A 23,775-nucleotide genomic window follows, 5' to 3' on the forward strand; every position below is an offset into this window, starting at 1 on the left:
TAAAACCCGCATCTTTTTACTTTGATTACAATGACTACTTCAGAGTCGATAAAGTTGCATAAACAAATCGGTATACATTTTTCGTATTCACGACATGGTTGAAAACTGATTACACAGTTTTACAACTTATGGCCTTTTCAACATTATTATAAAGCGATGCATATTGCAAAAATCTCTTTACACCACAATCAGGATTTATGATTTTATTATGATTTTTGCGTATGTTTTTGCTTTATAATTTAATTTAGTTTGTCCTACCGAAAGCAATATTTTTTTTTATACGTAATACGTGGGTATTTAATGTAACCTACAAATGTAATAAAACATAATTATACTATGCGATCAAAATTGAGTTGCTGTCGAGTTACCTTTGGAATTTTTGTTTGCATGGGAAATTGATCTTCCAAAGGCGACTCGACAGCAACCCATTTTTGATCACCCGTTATAAGTATTTAGTTTCCATTTAACGTATTAGTACGACTACAATTACGGCGGAGTTGAATATACCGTTACATGTACATATGATTAAAACCGCATCAGAAATCCAAGTAATCAAAGTAACGAGTATTATAAATGATTACTTTAGAAACGAGTAACGAATACTCAAAAGTAATGATCATCAACATCTCTAGTACCTAATTAATCAACTTCCAATCGCCAAGCTTGACTATTAATCCAGCTCACATTCAATAGTTTATTCCTCAACTCATAGGAGTCGATTCTTTAAGGATTGTTTTTGAGGAGCGGAAAAAAGAATATAGGTGAGCGAAGATAGGCAAACAGTTACATGACCTAGGTGAACAAAAAAGGACAGTATACCTTACCGTTTAATTACCAAATTTACAATATACAACATTGTAACAACAATTTACAAAAAGTTTAAAAAAATCATTATATAACAAATCGTATACTTGTGGAACTGAAAAAATATAAGTACTCAATATACTAACAATTAAGAGAAACGTCTTATGTTTGGCTGATAACTTCCATAGTTAAACGTCCATTTTTTTGCAAACGGTCCATTAGAGAAGTATCTAAAAACACAGCACCTGGTGTATAAACACCACCCCTAAAATAAAATAAGATTAAAAATACGAACAAGTTGATGATAATAGGTACCTAATACTATTTACTTGTACAGTGATTGTTGCTGATATATTTTTTATACAATATTTTCTGTGTTACACAATTTCCTAATTATTGTTTTTTTTTGCTACCCTAAACTATTATACAATTATTTAAAATTGCAAGTTTGGCTGACTGTATGGGTGGTTTTAAAAACTGGCATCAGACATTGTAGAAATCAGGTTGCGGCGTTCACTGAACTATACATACCGGGTGGTGCCTAGCGCGACGCAGCATAGAGATTTCAATGGTAATTTCTATATAGTCAATTACTAGCTCCCCTAATTATTTTAGAGCAAAAGTCTAAATAAGTTTTTTTTAGAGAAAAAAATACTGAATCTTTTCATGCTATTACTCATAATTTTCCGTTTTTCAAAACCGTTGAAATCGACAAAATAAAAAGGTTCATTTTACAATAAATCAAATATGCCTTAGAATTACCTAAAAAAACAGCGATCACGTTTCATTATTTGCCTTTGACGTATATTAAATTTATACTTGTTTATAAATTAGTTAAAGAACTGCAAGTGCAAGAACGTTCAAAATGGTCGTCAAAACCATCAGGAAAACGACAATACAGTCAACGTTTTGGCTGCAGTAGTGGAAAATCCGAATATAAGTTTAGGAACAAATCTTCTTCAAATCAGTTTTTTTTCTTCGATTATGTAGGTACTCTGATTCTCTCTGATAAACAAATAGTATCTGATGCAGATGTAGCATACATTCTCTAAAAAAACATTACCCAATTGCCGCTTTTTCTTGCATCGGATAGTTGTAACAGAATTAAATATGAAAATCGTTCGACGTCAAACAACGATAACTTAGATGCAATGCGCTTGTAGTTTGTTATAAAGATTCCAAAGCATCACTGATTTATAAAAATGTAATTTTTTATTTGGTCGATTTCTACGGTTTTGAAAAATGGAAAATTATAACTACAAGTATGAACAGATGCAGTATTTTTTTCTCTAAAAAAACTTATTTAGACTTTTGCTCTAAAATAATTAGGGGAGGTAGTAATTGACTATAAAGATATTACCATTGAAATCCCTATGCTGCGTTGCGCTAGGCACCACCCTGTATACTGGAATGCACACTAGCGGTTTCCTGCCATAGAAACGTAGCGCAAGGGTAATGTCTGTCATTGTCACTAAATACGTTGTGACATGACAATCTGCCACTCTATGCATGCGCGTACTTGCGAGACAGAGCAGGACAGAGGTGTCCTTTGTGGCCCTATTAGGCTGGGAGATGGAGCGCGCGTTCCAAGTATAGTTCAATGGTTACGTTAGATAGATTGCTATTATCTAGTAGTCCAGGAAATGAAGGTTTGACCTGGCAATTTTTTTTTAATGAATAATCATTAACTTGAAATTTTGACAGTAGGTAGGTAAACCTCTCGCCAGGAAAGATTGCCGGTCATAGAACACTTGATCCCGGTCTACAATCTATGTTTTTCTGAAGATGTGAGCGACTTTCGGGATAGTATCGTGTCAATGTTGAACAAAAAGACTTTTCGTTCAACATTGGCACGATCCTATTCCGGAAGTCGCTCGCATCTTAAGAAAATCATAGATTGTAAATCGACACAAGGTGTGCTGTGACCGGCAATCTTTCCTGGCGAGAGTTATAATAACCTAATGATCAAAATCTATGATTTATATTTATTATTATGATATTATGCCAAAAAGCTTTTTTACCCTGAAGGTGGCTACCATTGTATTTAGGGGTGGACATTTTTTATTATGGGTGACCAGAAAAATAGATAGAAATATTAATTCTAAGGAAAGAGTGTTCTATGAGTATATATTTTTTTGTATCATTAATACTTTTTGAATTATTCGCGACCAAAGTATCACTTTTTCATAGAAGAGATCTATGTTAATGATTGTTTGTGAAAAACTATCTAATTCCAAACATTTTGCTCACCGTAAATGTTCTGTATGACAAAAAATAAGTGGGATATAGATGTTTAAAACTTGTAATTATATGCGAGCAGTACCTTGTTTGAGCCTTTTAATTTTGAGTTTTTTTTTTTGAGTTGGATCCATCGTTCCTCGAAATGGGGGTTGAAATATATTATGTTATCAAAAATCTCTAAACCTTCCCCATATAGTTTTATTCGTTGAAGTTTTTAAAAAATAACAGCGACTATAGTTTCGGCGTACTGCCATCATCAGGCGACTAGAAGTGTATCACAATATAGCAAATTTGAAAACATTAAGAGCTAGTACTTACTGTGAAAGTTAACAGGAAAACGGTAAATTACAAACGTTGAAGACGGATAAGACGAACATGTTGTTTTTTTAATTATAAACTGGCCGAAGCCAAGTGAAGAACCTGAAGGGTGGTTAAAACGGAAAGGTTGTCCTAAGTTTCAAGACGAATTAATTATCAAGCCTTGTTAAGACAACCAACCGGGGGGTTGAATTTTTACATTAAAGTTGAAATTTGGGTTAACCTAAAAATGAACAAAGTTTTAGATTTAAAAAATAACTTATCTAAAAGGTACTTACACATTTCAAAAGAACGGGGGGGAAAAAATAAACTTATAAAAGTATTGAAACTATTAAGATGACTACATATTTAAATTATTTAAGTAAAGTTTAAATTCGAGATCATGCAGACGGCATGTCTCGAAATGATTGACAATTCGGTATAAGAGGAAACTGACATATCGATAAATTTTGAAAAGATGTATAGGGTGAACTGAAATTATTGTAAAAACAGAAGATTGTTATTAAAGCCGAGAACTTCGTTAAGAGAGAGGTGCGGGTTCTTTTTAACTTGGTGGTAAATTTCTTTCAATTCCAGAAAGTTCAATCTTATACCTTTATTACATATATGCAGAATTTCGAAATCGGTGTTCGGATTGAAGGAGTGGCCCGTTTCTAGGATGTGTGAAGCGAAAGAGGATTTTATTGAGGAGGAATTATTGTTTTTAATACATTGAAGATGTTCTTGAAACCTAGTAGAAAATTTTCTCCCTGTTTGGCCAATGTAGGAAGATTTGCAGGTGGGGCAATTAAGTTTGTAAATGCCGGATTTGTCTATTAGAGGGATTTGGTCTTTTGTGTGTGAAAGAACTGAATTTAGATTGCTGTTGGCTGTAAAGATTATGCGGATGTTGTACTTTCGAAAAGTGTTTTGAAAACTATGAGAAAATTCTCCGATATAAGGCAATACTTGATATGTGGTTGGAGTATCTACTTGTAAGAGGGATAAACTAGTGGTATTGTGGATCTCGGATTTATGAAGGAGTTTGAATTGGAGATTTTGAATCAATTTTAACGGGTAATCATTTTGGGCGGCTAATTGGTAATTGGATTATTTACCAATTAGCCGCCCAAAATGATTACCCGTTAAAATTGATTCAAAATCTCCAATTCAAACTCCTTCATAAATCCGAGATCCACAATACCACCAGTTTATCCCTCTTACAAGTAGATACTCCAACCACATATCAAGTATTGCCTTATATCGGAGAATTCTCTCATAGTTTTCAAAACACTTTTCGAAAGTACAACATCCGCATAATCTTTACAGCCAACAGCAATCTAAATTCAGTTCTTTCACACACAAAAGACCAAATCCCTCTAATAGACAAATCCGGCATTTACAAACTTAATTGCCCCACCTGCAAATCTTCCTACATTGGCCAAACAGGGAGAAAATTTTCTACTAGGTTTCAAGAACATCTTCAATGTATTAAAAACAATAATTCCTCCTCAATAAAATCCTCTTTCGCTTTACACATCCTAGAAACGGGCCACTCCTTCAATCCGAACACCGATTTCGAAATTCTGCATATATGTAATAAAGGTATAAGATTGAACTTTCTGGAATTGAAAGAAATTTACCACCAAGTTAAAAAGAACCCACACCTCTCTCTTAACGAAGTTCTCGGCTTTAATAACAATCTTCTGTTTTTACAATAATTTCAGTTCACCCTATACATCTTTTCAAAATTTATCGATATGTCAGTTTCCTCTTATACCGAATTGTCAATCTTTTCGAGACATGCCGTCTGCATGATCTCGAATTTAAACTTTACTTAAATAATTTAAATATGTAGTCATCTTAATAGTTTCAATACTTTTATAAGTTTATTTTTTCCCCCCCGTTCTTTTGAAATGTGTAAGTACCTTTTAGATAAGTTATTTTTTAAAACCAAAAACTTTGTTCATTTTTAGGTTAACCCAAATTTCAACTTTAATGTAAAAATTCAACCCCCCGGTTGGTTGTCTTAACAAGGCTTGATAATTAATTCGTCTTGAAACTTAGGACAACCTTTCCGTTTTAACCACCCTTCAGGTTTTTCACTTGGCTTCGGCCAGTTAATAATTAAAAAAACAACATGTTCGTCTTATCCGTCTTCAACGTTTGTAATTTACCGTTTTCCTGTTAACTTTCACAGTAAGTACTAGCTCTTAATGTTTTCAAATTTGCTATATTGTGATACACTTCTAGTCGCCTGATGATGGCAGTACGCCGAAACTATAGTCGCTGTTATTTTTAAAAAACTTCAACGAATAAAACTATATGGGGAAGGTTTAGAGATTTTTGATAACATAATATGAGCCTTTTAAGCTTCCCTAAGAGTTTTAAAGAGATTGCATGTAAATAGCCTTGTAGCTTGTGTAAAAACCTTTTTGATGAACTTTTTATCGTAAAAAATGAAGGAGTTATGATTAAAAATAAATGTATTTTAATCGACGCGTCACGAAACGGATTTTATTTAAAAGATAGTTTTAAATGAGAGTGCGTCGCTTCGGTGTAGCGCGCTTTATGTGCGTATAGGCACGGAAATGCGCTCCGATCCGCTGCCGTACGCATCCTGGAACTTAATTTTTGTTTATAGGAACACATGTACTTACATTTTAATGGATCTTTCACTAGAAAATTACGGCAGTTTGTAATTACACCCCTGAATCTCTAACAAGAATGGATTTTGTACAAAAGAGAAATTTAACAAAAATTTGTGCAGCCATTGCAAAATTTGAATGATTACCAGAATTAACAAAATCATTAAAAAATTGGGTGATAAAACAAAGTACAAATAAATGTTATGCTTAAAGGGGCAGTATACCCAAATTTCATGTTTTCGTCTAAAGATAGATTAAAAATATCTAAGAGTAACGGTGAAAACCGCAAGTCGCTACGCCGTTTCGTAATTAAACGGCAAGGTGTCGAATTTAAAAAACGGTCGTTGTGACGTCATCCCGACAAATGGGTCGGTGACGCGCTATAGCAATATATGGATTCGATTACGTTTGACATGTTAATTTGAGACTGGTAGTCAGTGATCTTAATTATTTTCAAAAATGCCTAACTTTGTGTTTTCCGCTGCAACAATAATTGGAAAAATGCCAATGTTACATTGTAAATTTTCCCCGAGAAAAGAAGAAGCCGTGTCGAAATAACGTCTGGAAAAGTAGAAAAACCGCTGAAACACTTTAAAGGTGATAATTTTTTTTGGAAGATACAAAAAGGAAAGGACCCTGTGCCTCAGCATAAAGTTTTGAGAAGGCTAACAATACTGCAATCCCTTCTTTACATCTCACAGGAAACAAAGGTCCCAATAAAGCTATAAAACGTCAGTCAACTTATCTAAGAAAGTAAGATTGCTTATTGTGGGTAAACGATCAATTTCGTAGTGGAGAAACCAGTTCAACATCAACCATATGCCACAATCAAACAGAAGAACTGAATCAAATGGCATCAATACCGCTTACTGAAAGCATAGGTATCAAATCTGAGCTGGGTACAGAAATTTATTACAAATATTCAAATTTATATGAGGATATATGTTCGGATGATACTTCAGTAAGGTTTTCTTGTTTTTTTCAAAGGAAAGCGAAATAGAATATGAAAGAACTGATGCGTTCGGACTGCTTGGATCCGTGCCGCCGCACCCACGATGTCGGGATGACGTCACATGTTCTGTCTTTCAAACTTTCATCGTTAATAATTTGAAAACTACTCATCGTCGAAAACTCCGGTTTGAAATTTTATTCTTAGATTTTCTTGTACAATTTTTTTGATTTTGGGTATACTACCCCTTTAAGAATGACGAAGTTAGCAAAATCCAGAAGTAGGCGCAAATATGAACCAGGAACACTTATTCATATTAACCGGGAGCGCTATATCTTTGTGTGTTATAATACCTCGCAGACTTAAGTTGTGCATAATAATTTTCCAAAATTTATGGTCGTTTGCACCGACAAATTTAATTGGAGCTTAGCTTAAGCGTAGCTTAAAATCCATAGCAACGATTATTGAGACAATGGTTGCCATGGATTTTAAGCTACGCTTAAGCTAAGCTCCACTTAAATTTCTCGGTGCAAACGGCCATTACTGAATAGTTTAACTATACTCAAATGTTAAATGTATTTGTGTTCTAGACTCAAAAATTTTATAAGTATAATAATGAAAATTTGTTGAGTCTCAATTTTTCCTATTCGTTTTTTAATTAACTCAAAACAATGGAGTTCTTCGTCAACAAAATTATTTGTGTTCTCTTTATGACATTGATAGTTTTGTTAAATAAGTCAACTAATAATTTAAAATCTTACATGGGTGGCAAAATTTTTTAAACAATGATGTGTGAGTCAACTGCCAGTATAACCACAAGTCGTAAATAATTGAAAATATTTAGCTGAAACGGTCTCGCTGTACAGGGTGGCCAACTAAGGATGCGAGGTACTGTATCTGAGAATCTATTCATTGTATAGAGGCTTGCGGTAAAAAAAGTTATTACTAAAACGGCTACGAGAGAAAATCCTGGAAAATATTTTTAAGTTTCTGAAATGGCCGCTAGGGGGCATAACTGCAATCTAAAAAAGTGATGTTTCTGTGAATTCCGCTATATTAACCTAAAAAAATGTCCGGTCTTTGAATTCGACGATAATCTGAACATTTTTTGTTTGAAAATTTTTGCTGTATCTCTAAAAATGTAGTGGTGGGGGGTATTCAAAGGTTTCCGTAAAGAACACCCTGTATCTTCGAAACGGCTGAGCCGATGTAAACAAACTCGAGTTAGTTCAAAAGAGCTATTCTTCAGCTACGAAGTTTTGTTAGTTTCACATATCACCGCTTGAGGGCTTTTTTCGACATTGCAATAGAAATGGTTCATTTTCTCAAAAAAATTAAATGCACTGGTTCGATTTTTTTTTCATGAAAAAGTACCTTAATGATGCCTTTGAATACCCCCCACCACTTTATTTTTAGAGATACAACAAAAATTGTTAAACAAAAAAGGCTCAGATTATTCTCGACTTCAAAGACAGGAAATTTCTTGTTAGGTTAGTATAGCGGAATTCACAGAAACATCAGTTTTATAGATTCCAGATTGCAGTTACCCCCCTAGCGGCCATTTCAGAAACTTAAAAATATTTTCCAGGTTTTTCTCGTGGCCGTTTTAGTAATAACTTTCTTTACCGCAAGCCTCTACGCTGGATAGGTTCCCAGATACAGTACCTCCCATTCTTATTTGGCCACCCTGTACAACTTTTCAAAAATCTACTCGCATTAGCTTCCAATCATCTCAGCTCACCATTTGCTCTGCTGTATAATACGAGGTGTGGCAATTAAATTCCGATAATTTCTAAATAAAACACAGGCAAATTAAGTAAGCGACAAAACTTTATTAACGCCCTTCACAGTAGTCCCCTCCTAACTCAAAACTGCGTTTTCAACGTTTCTCCCATGATTGGAAGCACCCTTGATAGTCCTCCAAAGTTAGGCCTTTCAAGACGACGGTCGCAGCCTCCTGGACGGCCTCTACACTGCCATGGTGAAGTGAAGAAGTCACAGGGGACCAAGTCGGGGCTGTAGGGTGGATGCGGTAACGTTGGCATTTTTTTTTGGGTCAAATATTCGCAATGGTTTTGTTGGATTGTGAGAATTTTGGGCACCATTTTCGCGCACAGCTTCCGCATGCCTAAAGGCCGATTCTCACTTTCGTGCAAAGAACCGGCACGGCACATACTCGGCACGGGCAAAGTTTTTTGAGTTCAATTCACACTGCGACACGCTTGCCGCAGGTAAGCAGTTTCTACGTGAGTTTCAACTGTAAAAATGTTCGAAACTTTGACGTTAATTAAAATTGGTCTAATATTAGATGATGAAGAACAAGAAAGTACATATTGCAGAAAAAGAAAAATACGTTTTTGTGTACATAAAATGCATAAGAAGTATCTTTTATGACCGAAATCATTTTCCTGGACACATTCAATCAGCATCTCATCTTGTTCCGCTGAAAAAGTGTTCCTTTGCTGACCCTTCAACCTTTCTTGTACTATGAAAAATGAACTAAAGTCGGTGACCTGCACAGATTGTATACACACTTGTCGGAACGTGCACGGTACATCCCGGCAAATATTGTTTCGGAAGAACGCTGCGTGCAAAGGCCGTAGCTTGGCGAGTCGTTGCTCGCATAGTGTGAATTACACCCCAAAAAATTCATACGATTCAATAATATAGATATTTTGCCGAGTCGGTGCCTTGCCTGTGCCGAGTACGTGCCTTACACGAAAGTGAGAATTGACCTTTAATCTTCATGTAACATCTACCAAATTGTTTCTTTATTTATATTTAACTCGTATGACAACGCACGAAGGGTTAGGCGACGGTCAGACAAGACTGTGCGTGTGAGAGTTGGCGCCCCTGGCCGAAGATCGTCATCCAACGATTCACGACCATTTTTGAACCGTTTTGCCCATTCAAAAACACGTGGTTGTGACAAACACTCATCTCCATACACCTGCCGTAATTTTCTTAGGATTTCTGCAGAATTTTCACCGGTTTTGACCAAAAATTGGATTACAGCACGTTGCTTAAAAATTGAGTCGGTCGTTACTGCAACCGAGTTAAAAAACTTGTCTTCGAAGAAAACCTTTAAAAAAAGAACTACACGTCCGATCAACTTGAAATCTCCAGTACGACTGAGCGGGGAAATTGATCTAGCCAGGCGCATGTGCGCCAGTCATGCAGTGTTGCCGGTCCGCACGCCAAAGCAAAATTCTCGGAAATTAGGTGCCACACCTCGTACAATGATACGACACCATACAGTCACGATACACTTACAACATGCAGTGATATTAATTCAATGCTTAATTTATTAATCCATTTTGGTTTGTTAAGTAATACAAAGAGTGATCACTCACCTCTCAGGTAACTTATTCCCTTCTAAAATAACCATCGCTGCTAACGTAACTGCATCAGCTGTAAGTCCGTAGAAAGGATCATCTGCAGAAAGGCGTGCTATAATCTTTGCATTCGGCGGATTATTAGATGAATCTTGCTCAGGAGCAGCTTGGCCTCTCCATCCTTGACCAATAAACGTTAAGGAACATTTCTGGTGTTTTGTCGTATCTATGGAATCTTCATGTGAAAATACACCATATGAGAAGAATCTTGGGTACTGAAGATTGATCTATTATACCACTATTTCGTCAATTCATTAACAAGTGTTACCTTCAACAACAACTCTCTACCAAAATTACGTTTGATAAGAAATGAAAATATGCGTTCAAAGATACCCATTAATATAATCGAAACAATTGATTGAAATCCAAAATACATTTGTATCTGTACTGGTCTTTTCTTTTTTTTTTCGTATAGGTAACGCTGAGTACGTGTTACAACCGAACGATCGGCGCCCATGAACGGTACGTTCCAAGTGTTGGTCATCTCAAATTTATGGATGGAAGGTCTGAAATTATATTATGTTCATATATTAACAACAATTGAAGGGAGTAGGTAGTAAATCACAAAATTAAAAGCTAATTCACCTGTTGGAGTTTCTCTTCGGTAGGTGTCTACTGGTAGGATGACAGGGTCAAGTCAAATGATTTTATTATGCAAGCTGCAACGGACTACCACCCAAAAACGCCCCACTGCTTGGGTGTCAATTGGAACGGGTTCTTTTTTATATTGACTCTTACGATTGTAGGGTGCGTTGCGCTAATAAGCCCCCCAGGTATGATCATGAAATTGATAGAAATGGATAGAGGACACCTTAATAACACGTTTAGAATAAAAAAATTTGCGGAAGAGGGCCTAAATTTTCCACAATCTTAATTAAAAGTTCACTTCATTTTCTGGAAATCTGGTTATTTTACGTATATTTTATCATTCTTAAGTTGGCAAAACTGAAAAATTTTATGTGACAGCTTTCATTTTCACTTTTTAACAAAGGTGACAGTAAATTTTTGTAGGAGGTTATGTTAACTTCTTCGTTTACTAAAATGAAATATGCTGGATTTAACGTGTTATATTAATAGAATGTAATAAAAGTAGCACAACAGGTATAATATACAATACAATTTTAGGTTTTGTTCGACTTAAACACCAAATAAGCGACACTTTCATGTGACTGACATTTTAATGACACCACTGTTTGAAGTGTATACAGTCTAAACTTGAATGCATTAGGGAAGAGGAATGTCGTAGAGAAGGTTGCATGTTTCTCGCATTTTCCATGGATCGCAGCTACGTTAGCGATCGCCGCTTAACTTGGAACGCCTTTTTCGTATCAATCGCCGCTTAGCATCCACCGCCTAATACGGTCGAGAGGGGAAGGAACATCTCTCGCATTTTCCATAATAATATTGTCAATCTCACTTCAAGGTGACACCTTTGTGTTATTTCCAAATCACTGGGATTGAAACATGAACATGAATTAAGTAAAACATGTAGGGAACTGCTTACTAGTATTATGATATAATTAAAAACACATTAATAATACTTGTACATCATTATTTAATGATTATATCATGAAAAAATAACATAACCTATTAAGAAATTAAAGTTGGCGCTGAGGAATTTTAAGAACACTATAACCAACTTAAAATCAACAATGTAATTTGAATAATATAACCTCACTTACGACGAAATGAAGTGAACTTTGAATGAAGATTGTGGAAAATGTAAGGCTTCTCAAACTGAGTACACAAAATTTTAACATAGGTGCTTCGGACTAGCTTAATCGGTGATAAAATTAAGCGTAATTTACATGGGATAGTAAAGCTCTCGCAAGTTTGTGTCAAAGAGCGCTTCCCAATAACTCTCATAATGTAAACACAAGTATAAACAGTGATAGAGAGCTCTCTCCCAGTAAGTCGAAAAGTTGCCGGCAAGTAATTGCTGCAATAAATCTTGCACATCTAAACAAGTTTTGACAGGAAGTTGACATTTATTTGAATCTTGTTGAAAGTTGGAGTGCAAGTGTTGTGCTACTTGGAGAGCAAATGTGTGTGTGTGTGTTCAAAAGAAGACACGTCTTCTTTAATTAACACTTTTCAAGGATTTGCAGAATTGTGGCAAATCAAGACAAAAATCTCTACAGCTCTACTGTGTATATGCACATTCAAAAGCAAGTGTCTGACAGTATTTGCTGAGAAAAATTGCTTTTTACAATTTGCTTATATGTAAATGCTAGAGCAAGTTACTCTCAGAAGTACTATGGCAATTTACTATCTACCATGAGTTGCTGCCAAGTCGCCTTTGGAAGTTCAAGTTAAGTACGTAAAAAAAATTCCAAAGGTGACTCGACAGCAACTCATTTTTGATCACATAGTAGGTACTTACTTGGGTGCTAATTTTGGTAAAAATTCAGGTAACCGAGTTGGAAACAATTTCTTTCGTAGATCTTTTAGTTCATGTGCGTGCACTAAGCTATGAATTAAAGACTCCCATGTGCCATAATTTGCGAATGGCCCTTTGTGTTGGCTGGAGTCCATTTTCATGTACACTTCTACAGAATTTAATGTACCTAGGAATGAAAGTAGTTAATCAACATTTCCGGTTTATGGCTTACCGTCAAAATTTTTTTCTACAAAATTCATTCCAAGGTCTGCAGGAATGCTATCAAATCCGCACGCGCTTACAATGTAAACGCCCTTTTCTTGAGCCGCTTTATTATAATTAAGTTGCATTGTTTCCATGAATTGTGGTTCACCAGAAACATCAACGTGATGAGTCCCAGTTTCAATGCAGGCTTTGATAACTGCTTCCCCAAAGAAACGATATGGTCCACAACAATTTATTAACACTTTGGTTTGAGCAGTCATGGCTTTTAAAGATTCATAGTCTTTTACATTAGCAAGAATGATTGGTATTGAACTGAAATCTTTACCTACAACAAGTTACATTTATGAATCATATTTAATGCAGTATAAATAGGTAATTTTTTTTGTAATGAGACAAAGTGAATTAAATAGTATCTAAAAAATTACTTCAAGAACGTGAGTATGCAAATAGAATTCCACCCGATACACTTAAATATTTGGTTTTATTCCAAATTCAATATTTCATTACAAGAGGTCGCCATTTGGGATCAACTTTGACTGATAAGTACACTCTTAGTGTCACAACCAGTAGAGTAAATGGGCATACAAAACCATACACACACCTGCTACATTCAGAGCGCGAATATTACGGATCAGTAAATAAAATCTATAGAGGGAAACCTACACAGACGAAACGTTATCCGCATTCATCAGATCTTGTCTTATTGAACTGACCACATAATAAAGAGCATCAGTGGTGAGCTATTTTATCATACAGTAAAAAGGGGTGCATTTATATACCTTTGTCCTTGCCACCTGAGATGTTGCAAAAGCGATAACTGGGAATAAAGGCCTGCAAGATTATAAGTTTATTAGCCAAACATTGATTCCGCCATCACTCAAGAAGTTGTAACATGTAAAGCCTGTCTCACAATTGACGCCAACGTGAACGCTAACGCGAACGTGAACGTGAGCATTTAATTAAAGCATGAATATTTACTATTTCCATTCACATATAACGCAACGGAAACGTGAAAACGTGAAACAAACGCGACAGTTGGTCAACTTTTATCTTTCCCGTTCCCGTTGGCGTTTTAAACATGCGCGCGCTTGCGATCCAGCCACATAACCTTTAAAGACCAAACGAAGTACGAAGTATTGCATGATTATCCGTTTGTTGAATTGAATAGAATAGTCTGTGATAGAATGGAATGTATTTACCTCTTCTTATTTATTTTGGATATGTAGTAATACAGAGCGTAAATATGTAACATGAATACATAAACTATTACTTCGTCAGTTTCGCTGTCGGTATCCATTTTTTAGGTTAGTTCAACTACCACAGAACACATTTTAATAAACAAAATATTCCGTGACAAAACTTAACACTCCAGGAGCGCAACGTTAATTGTGAGACTGCGAATTTGTTCATGTTCACGTTACCGTTTGCGTTTCCGTTGGCGTTTACGTTTGCGTCAATTGTGAAACAAGCTTTTACAGTCAAGACAAAATGCTGGAATGCACCACTACACTCGTGGAGAATCGTGCTCGAGTCCTAGGCTTGCCTGCATTTGGATGTTATAGGACTCTTTGAGAGAACCGCCAGCGTCTCCTGCCTTTGATCAAACGTTCCGAGATGGGAGCAGTAGAAGCTGGGGGAGGTGAACATTTACAAAATACAGATAGTTTGAATAATGAAGACAAAAAATGTATTTACTGTAAATATGAAATTTTTTCTTTTTAAAAAAGTATTATAAGTTGCATAATTTTTCACAAGTGATAACGTCAGTAGCTCAGTACTCACACAACACGACACCACCAGGCACCATATATTGAGCAATTAAACAGTTATTATCATTCTGTAAAGAAAACAAAAAAAAATTCCATTACTTTCAAAGGTATGCCAGACAAATCGACATTTACCGATCTTTTTATTTTCTTCTGATGTTATTTGAACAGATACAAAAGAAATAACCTTAAACATCGCCACTATTTGAACTCTACAGGACAGCGTCAAGCGATTTTTTATACAACGTTTCGTTTCGGCGAAATCACAATCAACATTATTTTTAGCGTATTTTCCTCGGTATTTTCCATCGCTATTGGCTGTAGGTACCTCACGTTGTACTTTGTCGTCCGTCCGTCACACGCACTCGTTCTAGACCACTGAACCAGTTTGGGCGATATAAGGCTCATTTGAAAGGGCTTCTTCCACGGAATCCGTGCCTACCGATATTTTCTGATTTTGCGCATGTGCAATGCTAACTTTTTCATTTATGAAGATATTTAAATGAAACTTTATATGTAAATACTACGAATATAAGTCAAATTAACGACGTTTCCAAAATGTTGTTTTGCGCATGCGCAATGCCAACTTTCTTATTTATGAAAGCATTTAAATGAAATTTAATCTTAGACTATATAGTACATGGACTGCTATTCGCTCTATGCTTTCAATACAAAATAGGTGGTCACGGATAGGGGGCGCTGTAGTCGTGGGTATGTGAATCTCAGGGTAAACTAAAGTCGTGTAAACACCACTCGTATAACAAAAACAGCAGCTTCTGTAGCAATCAAGTCGTACGAGATGTTTTAAATGCTATTCTTTATCTTCTATACTTCCACAAATAAGAATAGGTTTGATTTTTTGGCATTTCTATGCGATTAATTATTTGACGTTTGTTAATTTAAAGGTTGAAAGTTCAAATCGTGTCTCATCGAACAACTTCGGATAGATTCGTTTACCCTGAAACTTATATACCCAGGCGATGTCCTTGACCAAATTTTAGTTGCAATTAGCAGTCCATGTACTATATGGTCTAAGAATTTAATCTTAGACTATATAGTACATGGACTGCTATTCGCTCTATGCTTTCAATACAAAATAGGTGGTCACGGATAGGGGGCGCTGTAGTCGTGGGTATGTGAATCTCAGGGTAAACTAAAGTCGTGTAAACACCACTCGTATAACAAAAACAGCAGCTTCTGTAGCAATCAAGTCGTACGAGATGTTTTAAATGCTATTCTTTATCTTCTATACTTCCACAAATAAGAATAGGTTTGATTTTTTGGCATTTCTATGCGATTAATTATTTGACGTTTGTTAATTTAAAGGTTGAAAGTTCAAATCGTGTCTCATCGAACAACTTCGGATAGATTCGTTTACCCTGAAACTTATATACCCAGGCGATGTCCTTGACCAAATTTTAGTTGCAATTAGCAGTCCATGTACTATATGGTCTAAGAATTTAATACATAGGCACTTGGAATACAAGCAAATCTAACACCAGTTTTAAAATTTGATTTTGCGCATGCGCAATGGCAACTGTCTTATTTATGAAATATCATATGTAGGCACTTTGAATGAAACTAAAACTCGAGCTAAAACTAATACCGGTTTCAAAATTACTGTTAACGCATGCTGTATGATTTATTTATAAAGGTATTCAATGAAATTTTTAATGTAGACAATGCGCAATGCTACTTACGAAAGCATTTATAAAAAGTTTGATGTGTAGACACTTCGAATAAAAGTAAAACCGAGGTAAAACTAATGTTCATTTCAAAATTTGTTTATATTTGTCGAGGGGTTGATCACTCCAAAAACATAGGTTCCACCTGTGCAATATTGCACACATTGCACGATTATTGCAGACATTGCACGATTATTGCACACATTGCGCGATTATTGCACACATTGCACGATTATTGCACAATTGCACCATTATTGCACACATTTCACAAACATTGCGCCCATTGCACAAATATTGCACACGTTGCACCACTATTGCGCGTACACAATTATAATTGACTGCTTAAGCGTAACTATGTATTGTGGTGCTATTACAATATTGCAGACATTTCACGTAATCGGCGGGTACCTACATTACGTGTTTTATCTTCCTTTAAGTTGCATGTCTTAGGTCCATTTTCATAATTACGCTAAAGTCTCCTTTAGTGCTATGACATACTATGCTGAAAACCGCATGCGGGAAAACCGCATGCTGGAAAATAAAAAACCGCGTCATGTATAATTAAATGCATAAAGACATACTACGTGCGTTTTGCGGTCGCCGCATATAAGCATTTAATTATACATGGCGCGGTTTTTATTTTCCCGCATGCGGTTTTCAGCATAGTATGTCATAGCACTTAGCTAAAGTCGACTTTAAGGCAAATTAATGTTCTTTCTGAAGATAAACATATTCATAACTATATTCAACTACTCCCTAACTAATGTCCCTGTGGACCTTAAAAATTAAAATATGGTTAAAGTTCTCGTTAAAAGCTATCAAGCAATGTTTTAAAGCACCATGGCATGGCCGCAAAAACGAAATTTAAATAAGAAAACCACCTTTTCGTAATATTTACGAATATACATACATTTATTTTGTCGATTTTAGCAAACACTATATTTTGACAAATCCTCAGAAAACGTGTGCCGCATTCGAGTGTCAATACACGGTTCACTTAATTTTAAAACAATGTCTTGGTTTGAAACATCCGCCACATCGTCAGTTGCAGGGAACGTAAAAAAATTTCCGTGTCTTCTAAAAAATTTCACTTCATATACCTCCTCATTACGATTATCGGAATCATTTAGTCGTTTACTTAACACTAAGCCAATGTAATATTTGTGGCTTTTCTTTGTTGCAAACTGAACTAAAACATAGTTTCCAATTGAAAGTGTAGGCTCGATTGTATCCGTCTCAGGCGATGTTATAAAAATCAAATTTTTCTAGACCTAATGCTTATATAAAATTTTGGAGGGAGTTGTAATGCCCCCCCCCCCTCTCATGAGTGCGTCCCTGATTTTTTTAAACATCTGATGTAATTAGTTTCATTGTTTTGTTGCCTCGAATAGATTTTGTTTTGTTTTTAGCTTCCTAGCATGTGCTAGGTGGTAGCTATTGCGATAGCCGTTTTTTGAACATTTCAAAATTTCATCAAATATCGACGTTTTAGACCATTTTAAGCAACTTTTAAAGAATAAAATTTTTTTCCGTCTGTATGTACGTACCTACGTACGTACGTACGTACGTTTGTTGGCAATTTTCTGAGAAAACGGCTCAACGGATTTTGTTGAAATTTTGTATATATGTTTTAGGCATACCGAACAGAAGAATAACGGGCCGGATCTTTGAAAAAAAATTTTGGAGCGCCGTAACGGCATCGAACTTTTTTTTTCAAATAGCAACCTAAAATTTTTATTCTATTATTTGGAAGACCTTATTTTCCTGTGTACAACCTACAAAAAATTGGGCCGGGTTATATTATCAAAAAACGGAGAAAAAAATTGTCAAAGTCAAAAAATTGTGTTGCATATGTGCAAAACGCAACGATCTTGTTTCTGAAGCAATTTAAACGAAATTTCTATGGTAAGTCCCTTTAATAAAAGCAAACAAAATTCATGCGCAAAAATCGTGTTGCGCATGCGCAGAAATGCAATTTTCTAATTTATGGAACAATTAAAACGAAATTTGGATGGTAGGTCCTCCTAATAAAAGAAAACAAAATGCATGCGCAAAAAATCGAGTTGCGCATGTGCAACATCAAACTTTCTTATTTATGGAGCAATTTTAACGAAAATTGGATGGTAGGTCCCTCTAATAAAAGCAAACAAAATGCATGCGCAAAAATCGTGTTGCGCATGCGCAGAAATGCAACTTTCTTATTTATGGAACAATTTTAACGAAATTTAGATGGTAGGTCCTTTTAATAAAAGCTAACAAAATGCATGCGCAAAAAATAGTGTTGCGCATGTGCAACATCCAACTTTCTTATTTATGGAGCAATTTTAACGAAATTTGGATGGTAGGTCCCTCTAATAAAAGCAAACAAAATGCATGCGTAAAAAATGCACCTGTTGACGTTTTAGATCATTTTAAGCAACTTTTAAAGAATAAATTTTTCCCGTCTGTAAGTGCGTACATATGTTGGCAATTTTTGGTTTCAGCTAGGAAGCTACTCTGTCAAGAATTTGACACCTGGTTTTTAATTCATCACAGCCTACTTAATTAAAATCGAGATTAAAATATAAAAACCGTTGATATAACTGGTATCTTATTTTCAATATTATGTTATGATGGCTCGTTGAAAAGAGAATTAAAAAATCTATCAAGTAATCTAAAAATCCCATATGGCGCCTATTTAACTTTAGGAAGTTGTTAAATGTTCCTCAAAAGTAGCCATCTTGAATTTTTTTTTACCTCAATTCTAAATTAAACGTATCAAAGACAGTAACTTTTATATAAAACTTTTTTTTATATCTCTTATACTTTCGATGATATAAGACATTCAAGGAAATGACCAATTTTAGTTTTTTTGAATTTACGTCGAACCTATGCGACATTTTGAATTTCCAAAAGGAAATTTTAATTAAGCATCTAAAAATACAAAACATTGCCCATTTAACCAATTCTCTATCCTTAATAATAACAAAGTTATCCATGCAATCCCGCCCGATCTGGGACACACTGTATACCGCGATCTATAACACTTCGCACCCAACACCGCACAGCGCGGTTATAAATATTACTCACTCGAAAGACAAAAACCACCGTTGCATTTGTTTCATACTTCGTTTTATACCGGTTAGGTTCCTAATTGTGGGCGCCGAGGCGGCTGCATATTGCGCCTACTCCGAGCAGTAAAGCTCATATTGTATTTTACGAGGTATTATTATACGTATTGCACAAATATTGCACGCATTGCACAAATATTGCACACATTGCACAAGTATTGCCCACATTGCACAAGTATTGCACGCATTGCATAGACATTGCACACATTGCACAAATATTGCACGCATTGCACACATTGCACAAACATTGCATTACTACCCGCCCACCTATTGCACACAGTGATTAACCCCTCGATATTTGTATACCCTCCACTATTTTTCATTAGACTGTATCGACTTCGACGATAGGCGGCTCGTTTGAAAGAGAATGGGGTAAGGTATTTTTTCTTGGTCCTAGCATTAATATTATTAGGAGGAAAATACGCTCTCGTCATTTATGTTTGCATAATGAGTAATAACTTTTTAACTTGTTTCATATCGCCCGTAAAAAAGTACATATTATATTGAGTACCGTTTTTTAATAGGAATACAACGATATACAGCACACAAAAAAATTGGAAACTCTTTGGTTCAACAGAATGATATGCAGTATGCACTTCCGCACAACGCCATATTTGTGCGAGAATTACCTACCGGACAAATTTCCTGGAAACTGGAAAATATATCGATAAGGATTTTCGCACAAATATGGCAATGTGCGCGAGTGCACCATTTTGTTGAACCAAGAGTTTCCAACTTTTGTATTGTGTGCCACACATCGTTGTTAAAAACGTGTCCTACGTCGGCGATGAGATGAGCGATCGCTAAATCGCCTCATCAGAATTCGGAAACAACAAACTAATATATGCTACTTGAAAATAATATTGTCTTGTAAATAAATATGAAACCTATTCTGTAAATTAGTTTTTAAGTTAAATGGCCAACAAATTTTATGCTAGGTAATTAGGTTAGAAGAAACTTTGTCTGAATGACCTCTGCAATGTAATCAAAAGCTCTATATGTTATGAAATTCGCCTATATTCTTTCTCATAAAATAAATTTCGTTCGTCGATGTTCTTTATTTTTACACATGTTCTTCTCCAACACCTACGTAAAAAATGAAAAAAGGGTTCAGAGGCGAGTAACTTTAGCGCATTTTCCAAAAATTGATCAGTACTTCCCGAATATGATGGACTATTTATGTGAACAAAGGAAAATAAGAGAAGGTTCTTGTAAATAAGAAACTTAGCATTGCCCAATCTTTTTTTCAATTTCGTTCAACCGATAAGTTTAATCTTTTTCCATACATTAGATGTAAAATTGGTCCGATCATTACAATGATATCGATATCGATCCGATCTAACAGCAGTACTAACGTAATTGCGCAACAGTTTGTAGTATTCCCAGTGACTTGCCTTTTTTTTGTTCTTTTAAACCTAGTTAAGGCTTTATCTCTGAGAGAGATCATAAATTTAATATTATCAGTAAGCAGGGCAGGTGTTTTAGAGACCTTAACTGTTTTACATACTGTGTATTTATCAAACAACTGAAGTATATTTGTTTGTTTGTGAATAATTTCCTGGATGCTACTATGATCAAAAAAATTTATGTAGGTATGCAGATGATCTTAAGATAATTAAGATCTAGAATATGCATCCTTAATTTTAGAGACTACGTGCAATAAATACATTATACCGGGTGGTGCCTAGCGCGACGCAGCATAGGGATTTCAATGGTAATTTCTTTATAGTCAATTACTAGCTCCCCTAATTGTTTTAGAGCAAAAGTCTAAATAAGTTTTTTTTAGAGAAAAATAGTATATTAAGATACAAGTGTATAATCAAGTCTTTAAAGCACGCGCAACGAGTTTAAGGGCACGACGCAAAGCGGAGTGCTTTTAACGTTGCAAGTGCTTTAAAGACCAATTATACACGTGTATCTTATAGTATTTTTTATTATACCTGCAGTATAATTCAAAAATAGGAAATTCAATGACATCATATTGACGTTATACTCGAATACATGTCTAATTAAGTGGGCTGGGTGTTCGTAATTTCACGATTGCCATGGAAATGTCACTTGACGTTTGCTTATAAAAATTGTCGTCTTTGTGAATAAAACGATTTCCGTTGAAAAAGATAATACACCGTCCATTAAATCGCTTGTAAAATCTAAACAAACGTTGGTAGGTGTAAAATCTCAATCCAGTAAAGCCTATTATCCTCGCTATTATCAAGCATATGAAAAGTTGTTTCCATGGATGAACAGGAAGTTACTTACGAATAAAGTCTTAAATATATCGATAATGCTGGCATATATGAAGGAAATGTCAAAGGTATTTAAATCTTCTATCTTTTGATGCATTCATTCAAAACTTCACTTATTGCTGGGACTAAAAAGTGGAACAGATTTGGAAGCATACCCTAAATTACCCGCGTTTGTAAAAGCTTCAACCAAAGGATAGGTACATACAAGCCAAAGAAATGTTCTGCATTTACAGAAAGCGACGTAGGAAGATTTTTTATTTCACCTAGATGACAGTTTCAAAAGTCATACTTGAAGTATCGTTACTTAGCAACTTTAAAGCACGTGTGTTTTAAAGGCCTTTTTTCGCACGCATTTGAGTGTTTAAACCGGAGATTGTGATTCAGGTATAATAAAAAATACTGAATCTGTTCACGCTATTACTCATAATTTTCCGTTTTTCAAAACCGTAGAAATCGACAAAATAAAAAGTTTCATTTTACAATATATCAAATATGCCTTGGAATTACCTAAAAAAACAGCAATCACGTTTCATTATTTGCCTTTGACGTTTATTAAATTTGGCTGCAGTAGCGGAAAATCCGAATATAAGTTTAGGAACAAATTTGCTTCAAATCAGTTTTTTTTCTTCGATTATGTAGGTACTCTGATTCTCACTGATAAACAAATAGTATCTGATGCAGCATCACATTCTCTAAAAAAACATTACCCAATTGCCGCTTTTTCTTGCATCGGATAGTTGTAACAGAATTAAATATGAAAATCGTTCGACGTCAAACAACGATAACTTACATGCGATGCGCTTGTAGTTTGTTAAAAGATTCCAAAGCATCACTGATTTATAAAAATGTAATTTTTTATTTTGTCAATTTCTACGGTTTTGAAAAATGGAAAATTATAACTAAAAGTATGAACAGATGCAGTATTTTTTTCTCTAAAAAAAAAAACTTATTTAGACTTTTGCTCTAAAATAATTAGGGGAGTGCTAGTAATTGACTATAAAGAAATTAACATTGAAATCCCTATGCTGCGTTGCGCTAGGCACCACCCTGTATATAGATGCTTTGGAACGAGTTTAGCGAAAGTATTTTAAGTTCGTGTCTTATAAAGCAGCTGGCGATTAAACCAGTGTTACTTTATGGTGGGTTCCAGAGAACTGAGATTTTGCGGACAACATAAAGGCAGATGAGCTGGTAAAACTAGGTGCCAAACTTATGCCAAAAGGTCCAGAGCCTGGGTTTGAATCCCAGATAAGGCATGGCCGTTTGTAATTGTATAGTGGGTTGAGTGAGAAGAGTAGCTACTTATTAGCTATCGCTCTGCCCACTATAAAATAAATGGCAATAAAACAAAATTATAAAAATATTGTAGCACATAAAAATTGGAGCATGCATCCCACAGCCAGCGACAGACTAAGCAATTTATCAAGGCCTTGTTGCAGAATTGAGAACTCCCATCTAGGTATGTAAATTATATAAATTTGAAAGAATATAAAATATAGGTATCTAATAATAAAACTTACTAACCACTCTTATTCTGATAGTCTAAAAGGCATTGTTTCAGTTTGTACTCGGATCTACCGGCAATTCCCCATTTAACATTACTGCCACCTAGTGAGCTAAATTTATCTATAGATTCTATACAATGCTTTCCGGTGAATCCAGATGCTCCAAACAGCACAATATCTAACCGATTAGCCATATTCACAAAATGATCTGCAACAAAAGTGAGCAGAAATTAAAAAAAAATGGTTATTATGTTCCTTACTAAACTATAGGTAGGTATAAAAGATGCTTACATTTAAATAATGGACAAAGTTTTTGAAATCTTGGTTAATTAGGGCTGATTAGCAAACCGCTTATCAGTATCATGACTTATAAAAACCTACTATGCCAATAAAAACGAACAAGGTTAGGCACATCATTCCCTCACCCCCTACCAGAATTAAAACATCATTCTCTCAATAAAAAAATATAATAGCCAATTTCTAATACAATAAGCAAATAAGGCAACTTTTTTTACCCGCAAAAA

The 23,775-nt window shown here is 35.2% G+C and overlaps 1 protein-coding gene across 2 annotated transcripts; it reads right to left on the reverse strand.

The window, feature by feature from the left end:
• Positions 1-809: 809 nt before the first annotated feature.
• LOC116162961 (saccharopine dehydrogenase-like oxidoreductase) lies at positions 810-23,688 on the reverse strand. 2 transcript variants are annotated; one of them, XM_031476759.1, is made up of 7 exons: positions 23,543-23,688; positions 23,271-23,459; positions 12,947-13,264; positions 12,718-12,901; positions 10,603-10,840; positions 10,293-10,549; positions 810-1,069 (listed from the first exon to the last, which is right to left on the reverse strand). In XM_031476759.1, the coding sequence occupies exons 2-7, from the start codon at positions 23,443-23,445 to the stop codon at positions 967-969; spliced, it is 1,275 nt and encodes a 424-aa protein (XP_031332619.1). In that variant the 5' UTR covers positions 23,446-23,459; positions 23,543-23,688; the 3' UTR covers positions 810-966. The 2 variants fall into 2 exon arrangements, with proteins under 2 accessions (XP_031332619.1, XP_031332620.1); XM_031476760.1 differs by lacking the exon at positions 23,543-23,688 and adding an exon at positions 23,512-23,533.
• Positions 23,689-23,775: the final 87 nt, after the last annotated feature.

This window comes from Photinus pyralis, unplaced genomic scaffold, assembly GCF_008802855.1.
Source record: "Photinus pyralis isolate 1611_PpyrPB1 unplaced genomic scaffold, Ppyr1.3 Ppyr1.4_LG2, whole genome shotgun sequence".
Lineage (NCBI taxonomy): Eukaryota > Metazoa > Arthropoda > Insecta > Coleoptera > Lampyridae > Photinus > Photinus pyralis.